The 15805-nt window shown below is 43.5% G+C and overlaps 1 protein-coding gene across 11 annotated transcripts in view; it reads left to right on the forward strand.

The window, feature by feature from the left end:
• YAP1 (Yes1 associated transcriptional regulator) overlaps positions 1-15805 on the forward strand; it is a 104632-nt gene that overhangs the window by 12885 nt on the left and 75942 nt on the right. For all 11 annotated transcript variants that reach the window (XM_040340198.1, XM_040340202.1, XM_040340197.1 and 8 more), the window contains exon 2: positions 7226-7476. In XM_040340198.1, coding sequence (XP_040196132.1) covers positions 7226-7476 — 251 coding nt within the window. The remainder of the gene's footprint in view (positions 1-7225; positions 7477-15805) is intronic.

A 15805-nucleotide genomic window follows, 5' to 3' on the forward strand; every position in this document is an offset into this window, starting at 1 on the left:
AAACTTTTGCTACAGTTACGAAAATTTCCGCATGGCTGAATTAAAATTAGAAAGTGAAGAAATGTGTTGTAGTGTATGACAATTGTACTACATTAAACAAAACTCATAGGATCTGGTATCGGACAATGAAAATGTTCATGCTTGTCCGATCGCATAATATGAGATGGTCGTGATCGGCTCTCGAAAGCTGTGCACTAATCGGATTATCGTATGATTTGCTTTGAACACAGTTTTTTTTTTTCGTACGATTTTCTGATCTTGCGTACCAGCCAATAGCCTATATAAAGGTAAACTAATGAGGAGGGAGTTGCAGTAGCAAGACTAGAAATAACCAGAGGGTGGATTAGGAGAGTTGTGGTGTCATTGGTTAGGAAGGGTCGTATATTGGAGATGTTGTGGAGGTTGAGGCGGTAAGCTTTGGAAAGTGATTGGATGTGGGGCTGAAAGAGTTCAGAGTCCTGTTTGGAACACTTGACCTGCTGCTGCTGGAAATCATTCAGCATTGTAATGGTGGGTACCAGCTCATGTGACCTCTTTCTGTTCGATGCATTTCGTCTGCAAAGCTAAGATCCTTTGGGTTCTGTTGCAGAAAGAAAATCTAGGATTCCGTAGCATATCCTCTAATATTTTGTGTGTGTGTGTATATATATATATATATATATATATATATATATATATATATATATATATATATATATATATATATATATATATATATATATATATATATATATATATATATATATATATATATATATATATATATATATATATATATATATATATATATATATATATATATATATATATATATATATATATTAAAGTGGTTCTAAAGGCAGAACGTTTTTATCTTGATGCATTCAGATTAAAAATAAAAATCTTGTGTGCAGCAGCCCCCCTAATACTTACCTGAGCCCCATCTCGATCCAGCAATGTTGCATAAAGGCCGCCGCTGTCCAGGGACTGCCCTTATTGGCTAAGACCGCAGCGGGTGCCATTTATTCACAACTGCAGGAGCCAAAGTTGGTGAGCAAATAAAGAGGAGGCAGTGTTAATTTAGTTGACTAAAATACGACTAAAATGGCGGTTTAGTCAAAAGACTAAAACTAAATTGAAATTTGACTTCAAAATGATCACTGGTCTATAGTGCGTTTTCATACCTCAATACCATAAATAACATGAGATTTTTCACTCCAGCAGTATATATGAGTTTGGAAATTGTAGAGAAATGTTAACTAATGCATTACAATTTAATTACACTAGATAGATTAGATTTTAGTCGACTAAATACAACTAAAACCATTACAGAAGACTAAAATGGGACTAAAAAAAGGCTATTTTAGTACTAAGACCAAAACTGAATTTTCTGCCAAAATTAAAGGGGTTGTAAAGATTCATGTTTTTTCACCTTAATGCATCTTATGCATTAAGGTGAAAAAACATCCGACGGTACGGCCCCCCCCCCCCCGAACCCCCGTTTTTACTTACCGCACCCCTCGAGCGTCCACGTGATCCTCTTCGGTTCCCAGCCTGGCCGTTGATTGGCTAGGCTGGACGGATTGATAGCAGCGCAGCCATTGGATGGTCCTGCTGTCGATCACATCCGATGATGAGGCGCACCGGGGGGAGGGGCCGAGTAATACAGGCTATGTCCGTCGCTGTATCACAGGAGCGTAAAGGTGGAAAGCTCTTGCGAGGAGGAGCCGAGACAGCCGCCAAGGGACCCCAGAAGACAGGGTTCGGGGACACTCTGTGCACAACGAGCTGCACAGTGGATTTTTTAAACTTTAGTGTTTCTTTAACACTGGGGTGGGGCATTGTCTGGACACGCACAGAAGCTTGGCTCAGGTTCCCCATAGCAAGCTGCTTTCTGTCAGGATATGGGGGGAAGTGCCCGCCGTCAAAGTGCCTACGCAGAACGGAAGGGCACCCCAGCTGAGTTGCCGATCAGCTGGAGTGACGCCCCCATAGCACGTGCCCACATCGTAGGAGCCTTTTTTTGACAGGAGATGCCATTTCTCAGGCACAATATAATGCAAACAGCGGAGGGACACCGTATTTGTCCTATTGTGCCGCCGGTTTACAGCGAGGCACAATCTGACATCTACGGTGTCCCTCCGCTCTTTGCCTAGCTTTCAATTGTTCCCCTGAAATGGTATCGCCCATCGGGAGCTGCCAGTGACTGCATGATCGCCTTCACTAATGGCACGCTCAGTGCACCTGCTCCATTGTCTACGTCACACATGCGATGTAGAAATTGGTGCCCGTTTTTGGGAAAATATCTCCATAGCTGTGTAGGTTAAGGAGATATTTGTTGCACCTACAGGTAAGTCTTAATCTAGGCTTACCTGTAGGTCTAAGTGGCCTGTAAGGGTTTACAGCCACTTTAAGGGCATCTTTTCTCACCATGGTTCCTTGGGATCCCAAGGTTCCTCCAGATGGTAACGGGATCCTTGGGCTACGATCAATTTTTGTATCCCAGATAAGCAACCACTGAAGCCAGTTTTATGTTTTTAGCTACTGATTCTGGTTATTTCCGATAATCTACACACAAGGTGGCATAGCCTTTACCCTTGTATTATCTTATTGCTCTTTGCTGCTGGATCTGTGTAGCCGACTTATTGCCATTGCCTTTGTTTAGATGGTAGTGTTTGTATGTTTTAACCGCTTGGGGTCCACCCTAAAGCAGGGTACAGGGTTGTACCTCTGCGCCAGATCACTTGTGTATATACACGTGACCTGACTCCTCCGGGTAGGGGGCATGCTGATGGTGGCTCATTTCTGCTGTGTTTAGACTGCAGGACCCCATTGGCGGGTACTCTGTTTGCTGGCACCCGCCAATTATCCAGCACAGTGTGCAGTTCGCTGTTCTGACAGGAGGGAAGGCATGGATCCTGTATCTCTGAAAAGCAGGACTAGGATCCATGTCTCCCCTAGTTAAAGCTTCTCCCACAGTTTAGAAAAACACAGGGTAGGAACAGTTGACTCACTCTTTGATCGCCCCTGATGGTAACCCTTTCCCACTCGGTGACGGTGCATATTTTTAGCACTGATCACTGTATTGGTGTCACTGGTCCCCAAAAAGTGTCATTGTCCGCTGCAATATCGCAGTCCCGCTATGTCGCTGATCGCCACCATTACTAGTAAAAAATAAATAAAAATATGTAGATGCTATATATACCTTTTTGTGCAAACCAATCAATATACGCTTATTGTGATATTTTTGGTTAAAAAAAAAGTAGCAGAATACATATTGGCCCATATTTTTTTTATTTTTTAAGAAATTCGTGTTTTTTTTTTTTGTTTTTTTTCGCTCCTTTCTTTAAATTTTTTATTGGATATGTTTTATAATAGAAAGTAAATATTATTTGGGGTTTTTTATTTCAAAATTGTCATCCGTCCTTTGGTGGGAAAAATATGTTATAGTTTGTTATAGTTACGCAGTGCTATATCGCTAAAAATGGCCTGGTCATGAAGGGGGTAAATCTTCTGGAGGTCAAGTTTTTAAAGTAAAACTTTAAACCCTTTTTAAAAAATATATATATATTTTGGCTACAGTGAGGGAAAAAAGTACTTGATCCCCTGCTGATTTTGTACATTTGTTTACTGACAAAGAAATGAACAGTCTATAATTTTAATGGTAGGTTTAATAGAATAACAAAAAAATCAAGAAAAACGCATTTCAAAAAAGTTATTGATTTGCATTTTAACGAGTGAAATAATGATATCTCTGCTGTTTTGTTTGTACTGCAACTCTGTCATTTATGCTTTTGCTGTATGTATGTACTATTTTATTGATATAATAAAAAATTTATAGTTGAAGAAATAATGATTTGATCCCTTCCACTCACCTGCTGCCGCCACGTCCCTGACCTTGTTGTAACGCTTCATATTCCCATTGCACACGTTCCTGGATAAAGCTCAGTTTGGGTGCTGCAGCAACAACCAGCTGGGAACTGGTTCAAGTCACAAAGTAGATATTTGCCAAATCTTAGGGCAGCTTTTCACTGTGGTCTAAGCTGTGTGTCTAAAACTCCTCGGAACCATCGGATTCATTTTAAAAACAAAACACTGCCCTGGATTTGTTTGTTTTTGTTCTGTGGGTCTCTTTACTTCACATAAACATGAAACCACTTTAAAAACGAAAGTGAAACTAAAGGCACATTATATAATTGAATTTAATACATTTTTGGTCATTTTTAAAAGGAATCGGTTAACTATTATGTCTCTATACCCTGTAAACAGTCATTTCAGCAAAACCTATTTTTTTTCCTTTAGTGATCCTTTAACCACTTAAGGACCGCCTCCTGCACATATACGTTGGCAGAATGGCACGGCTGGGCACAAGCACGTGTATATATACGTCCTGTACTTGTACCCAGCCGTGGGTCGCGGGTGCGCGCCCGCGACCCGGTCCGAAGCTCCGGGACCGCGGGTCCCGCAGACACGATCGCCGCTCGAGTGCGGCGATCGGTCTTCGGAGCTGAAGAACGGGGAGAGCCGTGTGTAAACATGGCTTCCCCGTGCTTCACTGTGGCGGCGTATCGATCGCGTCATCCCCTTTTATAGGGGAGACACGATCGATGACGTCACACCTACAGCCACACCCCCCTACAGTTGTAAACACACACACAGTGAACCCTAACTCCTACAGCGCCCCCTGTGGTTAACTCCCAAACTGCAACTGTCATTTTCACAATAAAGAATGCAATTTAAATGCATTTTTTGCTGTGAAAATGACAATGGTCCCAAAAATGTGTCAAAATTGTCCGAAGTGTCCGCCATAATGTCGCCGCCATTAGTAGTAAAAAAAAAAAAAAATGCAATAAAACTATCCCCTATTTTGTAAACGCTACAAATTTTGCGCAAACCAACCGATAAACGATTATTGCGATTTTTTTTTTTTTTTACCAAAAATAGGTAGAAGAATACGTATCGGCCTAAACTGAGGAAAAAAAAAATTATATGTTTTTGGGGGATATTTATTATAGTAAAAAATATTGAATTTTTTTTCAAAATTGTCGCTCTATTTTTGTTAATAGCGCAAAAACTAAAAACCGCAGAGGTGATCAAATACCACCAAAAGAAAGCTCTATTTGTGGGGAAAAAAGGACGCCAATTTTGTTTGGGAGCCACGTCGCACGACCGCGCAATTGTCTGTTAAAGCGACGCAGTCCCGAACTGTAAAAACACCTTGGGTCTTTAGCCAGCATATTGGTCCGGGGCTTAAAGCGGATGTGCCATGGGGAAAAAATAAAAGCCAGCAGCTACAAATACTGCAGCTGCTGACTTTTAATATTAGGACACTTACCTGTCCTGGAGTCCAGCGCTGATCGCAGCAGGGCACGAGCGATCGCTCGTCTCTCTGCTGCTCCCCCCGCCATCCACGCTGCGGCTTCACTGCCCGGTTCCCTACGACGCATGCGCGAGTCGCGCTGCGCCTGCCGATTGGCTCACACGCTGTGTGCCGGGAGCCGAGTGTTCCCAGCACACAACGGGCGACAGACGGGAAGTCAGAAAAACCCGTCTTTTGCCCGTAGCGTGTGGCCGGAAGTGGGTGCAAATACCTGTCTTTAGACAGGTATCTGCACCCCCCTCCCCCCCTGAAAGGTGTCAAATGTGACACCGGAGGGGGGGAGGGTTCCGATCAGCGGGACTCCACTTTAGGGTGGAGAACTGCTTTAAGTGGTTAAAGTGGTAGTCAACCGTTTTTTTTAAACCTGCAAGGCAATGTCATAATGTGCTAGTATGCATCACCTTAGAACGAAGCCCTCCAGCGGTGTGCTGTCACCGCTGAAGGCGCTTCTATCTTCACCCGTTCTTCCTTCTGGGTTTGCAAACTCCAGCTGTGTGAGTGGCTAGAGCCGCGATGACATCACTCCCGCGCAAGCTTGCTGGGCGCTGCAGCGCTGACGTTCACGGCACAGGACTCCGAAGGAACACGTGTGGCCGTTCCTTAAGAGCACGTGCGCTCGTGAGGTCCCTGGCTTGCCTCTACAGTAAATATCTCCTAAACGGTGCACATTTAGGCAATATTTGTGTGAAGAATTTTCTCCCACTTCAACTGCTCTTGGTAGCCCCCCCCCTCCCAGAACACTCCAACCAAGCATGTCCGAAATACGCACTACAGGTGCACTTGGAGGTGCAGTCGATGTAGATCTGAGGGGGCAGATCTGCTGATTTTATCATCCAATCATGTGCAAGCTAAAAAATATATATTTTCCTTGCATGTCCCCCCCCCCCCCAGATCTACGACGACTGCACTTCCAAGTGACCTTGTAGTGCAAAGTGGATTTGCCTTTAGTAAATAACCCCCTCTGTGTAGTATTAAAAAGGCAATTTTAGCATTTGTTTTTTTTTTAAGCGCACCAGCAAGCTCAAACAATTGAGATAAAATCAGTATGTCGTTCCTAACCAACAAGATGGCTGCAGTCCTCATGCATGGTGACATCAGGTTACCTGAAAAGCTAAGTGAAGAGAAGAACCAGCAATTGGTGTCATGCTGGCCATACCCAGATTTTTTTCCATACGGTGCTGATTGTCAAATCTACTGCAGCTGTTGTATGGCACAAGTGGCTGTCAGAATACCTGAACTGTGGCTGCATCTGATTGGATGAAACTGCAGTTTGGCTGAAATTGTTTCTTCTGGGCGCCTTCAATTTTTTAATTGAATGATGTTGGGTTTGAGAGTGACAACAGGGCCACCCGCAGAGTAAATTTCAGCTGCTTCTTAATGAACCCGCTGAAATTCAGTGTATGGGCAACTTTTAGATTTAAAGTCTAACTCCATGTTTTGGATCATGTTACATGTTAGTGGTATTTTGGGTGCAACATGGTTGGGCTTTGCTTTCAGAGCCGCCACATTCAGAGATCTGTTCTGTCTGCACCGTAGTTCCCAATGGAACAGAGTGTGGGGATTACCGCACCCCTAATTCATTGACACTTCCTTCCGTTCTCTAACTGAAGAATCCTATACCTTGGTATGCAGAAAGCTGGAGGAAGAGTCTGCAGTAACATTTGCTATTGATTTTTGATTTTTGCTTTGAATATGGGTGCATTTTTTTTTTTTTTTTTTTTTTTTTAATATAAACGTGGACTTCGTATATGTAAGAGTCATGCATATGGCAAATCTCCTCAGTGTGTTTTGTGTGGTGGTGGGCGGGTGGTTATTTTTTTGTGTGTGGGGTTTTTAAATTTTAACACCGCACTTGCCTCTTTACAGGCCAGCACAGATGGAGGTTCAGCGGGTGCATTGACTCCCCAACATGTTCGCGCTCACTCTTCCCCAGCCTCCCTGCAGCTCGGCGGCGTGTCGCCCGGTGCACTTTCTCCGCCAGGTGTGGTACCTCCTCCAGGTCCTGCCCCACCAAGTCAGCATCTTCGACAGTCTTCCTATGAAATCCCAGATGACGTTCCCCTGCCACCAGGATGGGAGATGGCCAAAACCCCATCGGGACAAAGATATTTTCTCAAGTAAGTCCTCATCCAACAAAACAGAATGATGTGCTTTACTGGAATACATTATATGTGCTTTTTTCCTTTCTGTGAGCGCCTCTCTATCTCTCTCTCCAGCCTAAATCAGACTGGAGGAGCTGCTGTCTGAAGTTTGCAGGATATTCTATTAGAAGTAATAAGTTTGAGGCAATGAAAGGAAAACTAGGGATTTCTTACCATATACTACAGTTGGACCCCTTTCACGCTAAGGCGCTTTTCAGGCGTTTTAGCGCTAAAAATAACACTTGAAAAGCTCTGGTGCCTCCCCTAGGGTGGTGCGCTTGTGGGACAGGGAAAAAAGCCTGCAAGTAGCATCTTTGGGGCAGTTTGGGAGCAGTGTATCCAAAACGCCCTGCAAAGTGATTAGACAGCGCGACAACATGGGCGCTTTAAACCCTTTCTTGAGCTGCTAGCAGGGGTGAAAAGTGCCGCTTTACCCCCAATGCACCCCCGCCCCAATATGAAAGTACTCTTGGTGGTGCACCAAAATGAAAAATATGTAACTAAACATTCAGGATGCATGTGGCTGAATCTGAAATTGACTGTAATTTGTATTATATGTGACTTTTTAATTTTAATATGAATTTAAATGAATATGAATTTGTTGGCCAGTATCGGCACCTTTTAAAGCAGTGTTAAAAATACTGCGTGGTGCGTATTTGGTAAACTGCATTAAACGCATCAAAAATGCACCCGTGTTGTGTTTTTTGATGCCTTTTTTGAGTCACATGACCTATGAAAACTGCACAATAAGCAAGGTAAAATTGCATGTGTTTTCAGCAGCCATTATCTAAATTTTTATTTTATTTTTTTCAACACTTTTCGTTGGCTGAGATTTCGGTGCATCACTAAAGATCAAGGCCCATGGATGGTTACTTGTAAGGATGAGCTCCAGTGTGTTTGCATAGTACACGTGCAGAGCCCGCCAGGAAGTCTGCACGGCGCTGCGCTAATCACAGCCAGGGAGACATTTCCCGATCTCTGCAGCCGAGCATTGGGAAATGTCTCCCTGGCTGTGATTAGCACAGCGCGGTGCCGACTTCCTGGCGGGCTCTGCACGTGTAGCATGCGAACACGCTGGAGCTCATCCTTAGTTGCATGCCATTTTATGGTCGGCTCATTTTTATCATTTCTGGGAACTGTGCCATGCTGGTCTGGTACTTGCAGTTATATGTACCCAAGGTTTTACTTTTATGTGCTTTGCATAAACACATGCATACACTTTGCTTTCACATACACATGTAATATTGCTTGATTTTTATGCTTCTAGGGCCAGACTTCCACAAATGTATCTAAAAGCATGAGAATAAATGAAGTGTGTGCTTATACTAGCAGCGTTAACCAAGCCGGTACTTACCGTCATTTTCCTTTCCCGGTGCCTATCCATGCCAGCATACTGAACCCACCCAGTTCGTTCCTAGCGATGTACAGGGAAGTGGGCTGTTGACTCTCTTTATGGCATTTCCCCTCAGCTTTCTGCTCTCCTCACTGATCTCTGCAGAGTGTAGCTTCAGCTCCCTGCCCCCTGCATTTTGAACAGATGTAGTAGTATTATACAGGATTTATATGGCGTCAACAGTGGCGCAGCACTTAACAATATAAAGAAGATAAAGAAGCAGATAAACAGGTAAAACTTAATTTCATGTAGATCACCTGAGGCCAATCAGTTCACTAAGACCCTGTCCATACACTGTTTGAATCTCGGCCGGTTCAGTAGGGACTGTGTATGGACAGGCTAAATGTACGAAGTTGATCAACTTGGGTACAACCAGCGTGCTGGGTTTTACTTGCGATTATCGCTAGTAGATGCTATAGCTGCTAGCAACAATCATGGTCGTCTCCCAGTGGGGATGGCTTTAATGCAAATTGGATTTGATTAGAACTGAAAAGTCAGCACTGTGTATGGGAGATGGTCAGGCTTTCCTTGCATCATATCCAGGGAAAGACACAAGGCAGGGGTACATGTAAAGGGCAGATTACTATCCAGGGAAAGACACAAGGCAGGGGTACATGTAAAGGGCAGATTACTATCCAGGGAAAGACACAAGGCAGGGGTACATGTAAAGGGCAGATTACTTTTGCCTGGATTTCAACTTCCACCCAGGCTGCTTCCCTTTGCTCTCAAGGAAAAACTAAATGAATTGGGTTCCTTGAACTTTACAAAAAAAAAATCTGTGCAACACTGCAGTTATTTTCTCCAGGAAAGTGCCTGTAAAAGTGCACATATTGATCTTTTCCTCTCTTTATCTTCCTGCGCTGCCCTGGTTTCCATATTAAGGGCTCATGTTTCACAGAGAACAATGAGGACCCTGAGACTGTAAAGTACACACAAGTCTGGCAAGCTCATCTGCATGAGCATTTGTTCTGCAGCAGATATCCTAAGTAAATGATTGAAAGGGCTTCTAGCTGTGAAGGATCTGCCCTGATGGAGAAAAGGCCTGGATATAAACGAGGTTGTTAAGCAAAATAAAGACTGCTTTTTTAAATCTGTCCCTGCTGGGATCACACGCTGACCTGCTGAGCAGCTTAACTCTTCCTGGTCTGCTGATGAGACTAGTTTATGGTGCCGGTGAAAGAAAGGGTACGGTGTGCACGACGGTGGGAGGAAGTTGGTATACTGATAAGTTTAACGTAGAACTATAGGCAAAACTTTATTTTTTTTCTCTTTATTTTGGGTAGCGCAAGGGAGGGTTATAACCCCTGCCAGATTTCACTTCCTGTCCCATAGCCAAACGGGAAATCCCTACAAATTAAGAATTCCTTGGGGACCCCCACGTCACCTGAACTAATGTCCCCATTGGAAGATTCCCAATCTGATACTTTTCTATGGACAACCCAAAATTTGGGATTTTCTTTTACTTTCATTGACAATGGTAAACGGGACAAATTGAGAGGGTGGATCTCTCCAACGGGGGCACAGACCTCAATGAAAACCGATGAGGGTTCTAATCCCCCTGCCCTCCATCCAAAACTAAAAGTTTTGCCTTTAGTTATAATTTAAAGAACTGTACTCTGTACTCCATGGCTATACATTTGCAGAGGCTGCTTGCTCCTGGTAGTTTGTGATCTCCAGTGATTACATTTGTGCAGAATAGCAATACTCAGGTTTGATGGAGTTGGTTCTGGAGCTGCACAATTTTGCTTGGAATAAAGATCCCGATTCTGTCTAGATTCTCAGGGTGACATCTATCACATTATGCAAAAAAAGTGGGCTCTGCCTTTGACAAATCCATGGTTTTTACTGATAATGACATCATTGATCCTTCATCTATAGGTAATGTAGATGCCAATCGCCATAATACAGTTGGCCCCATTCTGTGCCAAGTCCACCACCCAGCTCCTATGCCCTTATCCAACAGATTTAGCCCCCTTTCATTTTAAACCTGATTTAGTGGACCCCAGTCTTAATCCCCCCCCCCTTCTCCTTCTGGTTTCAGACTTTCTGGGTAACCCATCCCTCTTAGATGGTTCTTTTTTAGAATTGTCCCCCCAAAAATCCAACAGAAGAGAAAAAAAGTTCTGTGGGGGATAGAGACGAAAGAAACTAGAACAAAAAGACAGGAAAGAGCAGCTAAAAAGCAACGGCACCATTAAAATATATAAGCTTTCCTCCCACACCCTGAGTGAAGCCAAACATTCTCTACTAAAAAAGGGCCTTAGTTTTGCACTCCATCTCACGGCCAACAAACTTTAGTATTTTTTTAAAGACCTGTTAGTTTATAAAAAAATCTTGTGGTTCAACATCACTATCAACCAGGATACATCTCGGCCCATTTCCCAGGGCGTGCCCACCTCCAGTATAACCCCCTCTGTTGATGACCAAGACCCCTCGGTTTTAGCCAACGTATGGGAATAATGGAAGAGGGGCCGTATTGACAGGCAACCATTAGAGGAATGTTTTGACCCACCAGTCTCGCACCTTTTCGCCCACATTCCACTTTTTATCCTTTCAGGTCTAGAGGCCTGTTCCTTTAAACTTACTATGAAGTGGTCTACAAAGACCTAATAAACATGTGACAATGCATCTAATCATAAGTTCAACTTACCTCCCACAGAACGGCAAGCCTTGAAGGCCTTGGAATCGAATCCCAACATTGCCATCAAACAAGCAGACAAGGGTGGCGGCACGGTCATCCAGAACCGTGCTGATTATCTCCAGGAGTCTATCAGGCTGCTTTCTGACAACAGTACTTTTAGTTTTGCCCAATGATCCTCTCCTTGAATTCCAACTGGCTCTTAAAAACATGGTATAGGGAGCAATCCAAGATGCAGTAGTGAGCAACCAGGAAGGCCAGTTTCTGTTGCCAACTATTTGTAGCACCCCATACCATTACCATCTCTCTAAGGTGCACAAATCATTGGTTAACCCACCTGGTTAGTCCTATAGTTGCTGAAACCAATGGTTTTACCAGTGGGATCTCGCAGTATATAGACTGGTTTCTTCAATCCATTGTGCAACAGCTCCCCTCCTATATACGGGACTCCGGTCACGTTATTGACATTCTTCAATATTACAAATGGAAGAGCAATCATTTGTGGCCATCTTTGGATGTCTGCTACTTTTGTTTTATACCTCCATGCCTCATGACGTAGGCCTCCAAAGCCCTCTCCCATTTTTTGTTTAATGATCTACAGCTTAACTCCTGATAGGCCCCATTTTTGTTGGATGGGACAAAGTTTTGCCTTGAACATAATTCATTTTCTTTCCTGGACAAATTTTTATCTACAATTAAGGGGCCCAGCTATGGGTGCACGTTTTACACCCTTCTATGCCAATCTAACAATGGGGTTCTGGGAGGAACATTCCATTTGGCAAAATAACCCATTTAAGTAATGCCTTGTTTTCTATGGTAGGTACAGTAAAACCTTGGATTGCGAGCATTCTTCATTCCGGAAGAATGCTTGTAATGCAAAGCACTTGTTTATCAAAGCGAGTTTCCCCATAAGGAATAATGGAAACTCAAATGATTCGTTCCATAACCATTTGTTCAAAGATTCTTCAGTTTAGAGTCCATATAAAAAAATATTTTAGTAATGTGATAAGTTGTGTAACCATAAAATGTCCATCCACAAATGGAAGCCACCACAAGGATTTATAAGCAAAATCCAGCAGGAGCCACAGAGTATAAAGCTGTCCATATAGATCACCCCCTGCACCGCCGACTCTCACTGCTGTCAGTCTGCAATCCCGACCGGGAAGACTACCCTGCAGTAGAGCAATCTGAAAGCGAGGCTTGAAGTGCTCGTGGAGAGCAACATTGAAGAGACAACATCAGTGGCGGTGAGGAGGACGGTCTATGTGGACAGCTTTACCCCGGATGCCTGCATACTTGGATGTACCTCTTTTAATCAACCATGTGAGTTTTTAAATGTTGTACCTTCATTTAATGTAACCATATTGCTACACTTGGAGGCGCCTCTCTTCTCTTTTATATTCAGTTGTGATGTGACACTACTTGTATATCAGGTATCATCGCTTGTATATCAAGTCAAAATGTATTTAAATGTTGCTTGTCTTGCAAAATGCTCTGAAACCAAGTTACTCTCAAACCAAGGTTTTACTGAATATTGATGACGTGCTCATCGTTTGGGATGGTAACAGTTTCCTGTCATTTGTTGCAACATCAACAACCTGGGCCTTCCTTTCACACGTCATTGACCCGGACCATCTGTTTGTCTTTGCATTTTAGAGCTTGCGCATAATGACCATTGTCCCCGGTAATCACTCCAAGCCTGTTGGTGGCAACTCGTATTTACATTTGGGGGAGCTGCTTCTCACCCATCTTGGAAAAGTAATATCCCTAAAGAGCAGGATCCTGTTTGATAAATTCAGAGAGAAGGGCTACCCTGAGGAACTTCTCGGGGAAGTGTCCGATTCATGTCTTTGTCCCTCTGTTAATGTCCCCAGGCAACAGGGAATGACTAAACCCAAGGCTAGGTTCATCACAGGCTTTAACAGCATATTCAGGACCATCACCCATGTGATTAAGAAACGCTGGTCCATATTATATTCTGACCCCAAGTTGGGTCCTCATTTACCATCGGTACCTCAGGTTTTCCGGAGAGCCTGTACCATTAAAAATGACTTTGCTCCTAGTAAACCCAAAAGCAATAAGCAGGAGAGGAGTATGGATATTTGAACTTTGACAATCGAGTGGGCATTGTCCAGTGTAGGAAAGGGGGTGATCTCACCTGTCTGGTCATATCTCATGGCCAGTCTTCTTGCAGGGACAGCTCTTGGAAAAACGACTCCATCAATCAATTTATCACCTGCTCCACCCAGTTTGTGATATACATTCTACGGTGTCCTTGCAATTGTTTTGTACGTTGGCTGTAGTATACGGACCCTGCACACCAGGGTTGGTGAACACCACAGGTTTATTAAAAAAAAAAAGGGGGAGGATGTGTGCCCCGTGTTGCCCAATTCAGCCCCAGTGTGCGGCCTTTTTACTCTGAAATATTTATTTTTGTAACTTTCATGCAAAGCCACCTCCTGTCTGCTGCAAACCTTGAAATTCCTAGCCTCCCATTGTTCATTGCTTTATAAAGTATATGGAATCCCAGCTAACCTCTACAGCCTGAGGTATGTGCTTTTTTTGTGTAGGACCTGACAGTTGACAGACCAAAATTAATTGGCTGCCACTAACGCAGGCGTCTCCAAACTGCGGTCCGAGGGGAAGATGTGGCCGTTTGCTTGCTTCTATCCGGCCCTTGGGGCACTATTGCTTCCACTGATATGAAGCACTATTCCTCACACTGACCCCAACAACGGGGCACTCTTTCTTCCACTGATACAAATGATGGGCTACTATTCCTCCTAGTAATAGGGTCACCACTCTGCCTATTGACCACCAATCCTGAGGCCATATTGTCAAAATTAAGTTCATATTTATTGTCTCTGATGCTGAAATTTTCTGCCCCTGCTGGCCATAAATCGGCCCTTCTAAAGTCTGAAGGACAATAAACTGGCCCTTTTCTTGAAAAGTTTGGAGACCCCTGCACTAACGCATTGCACCTCAGTACTGTAGAGTAAAATTGGTCCAATGCATGAAGGCAACCAAGGTCAGTCTTGCCATAGATGTATACTGTGGTTAAGGTTTCCTTGATCTGTTTTGATTCTGTTATGTGATTAAAAGTGGTTTTGAAATACCGGTATCTTGTATATTGGTCTTTTTGTATGTGAGGGAATCCGGCTAAATGTGTCCTTTCAGATGTGTGCAGTGTTACGAGTGTGGTGATTCAGCTGGTGTACTGGCATGTATTGTTGTCTTTAATTTTAAAGTTCTGAAAGTCAAAAAAAAAAAAAAAAGAAGAAAGCAGTATCTTATCAAGACTTGACTTAAAGCGTTTGTAAACCGCATAAACTTTTTTTTTTTTTTTTTTTTTTCAAACCTGCAAGGCAAAAGGCATAATCGGCTAGTATGCACCGCATACTGGCTGATTATGAAATACTTACCTCGGAAAGAGGTGAAGACCACTTACCTGGTCCACGCCGAGCGAGATGTCATCTTGCTCCGGCGGGTCTTCCCGGTATCGCCTCTCCAGCGCTGTGATTGGCTGGAACGGCGATGACGTCACTCCCGCGTGCGGGAGGTTTAAATTAGGCAAGGCCGGCGGCTGCCGGTCCTTTCGCCGTAGATTCCCCCCTGCGCATGCGCCGCTGCAATCAGCGGCGCATTGTGAGGGGAATATCTCCTAAACCGTACAGGTTTAGGAGATATTCTTTATACCTACAGGTAAGCCTTATTATAGGCTTACCTGTAGGTAAAAGTGGAAAAAAGTGAGTTTACAACCACTTTAAGCCCCGTACACACGATCCGAAAATCGTACGATAATCGGATCATTAGTACAGAGCTTCCGAGAGCCAATCAGGACAGTTCATCTGATTTTATCCTATCGGACATGCACGGAATTTTTTTTTTTTGTACGATTTTCGTTTATTCAGTACTGCTGTCGTTCGAAAATGCAATACAAATGCATTACAAAACATGACATCACTTATGATTTTTTATTCTGCCGTACGAGAATTTTTGTGACTTTAGTAAACTCATCAGATTCAACGTGAGATTAGCATACAAAAAAAAAAAAAAAACGGACGATCATTCGCCTGATAATCGGATCGTGTGTACCGGGCATTAACCAGGGATGATCTCTGGTGGGTTTGGACACGAGTCAGAACCCACATTAGCTATTTTACCAAGAAGCAGTTGGTGTGGACAGCCAATCGTAAGTGATGGAGACATTTCCTGCCCTGCAGCTGTGTCCCTTGTGTATGGCTGTGGGGTGGGGAATGTCTTCTCCAAATATG

The sequence above is a fragment of the Rana temporaria genome, chromosome 2, assembly GCF_905171775.1.
Source record: "Rana temporaria chromosome 2, aRanTem1.1, whole genome shotgun sequence".
NCBI classification, from domain to species: Eukaryota; Metazoa; Chordata; class Amphibia; order Anura; family Ranidae; genus Rana; species Rana temporaria.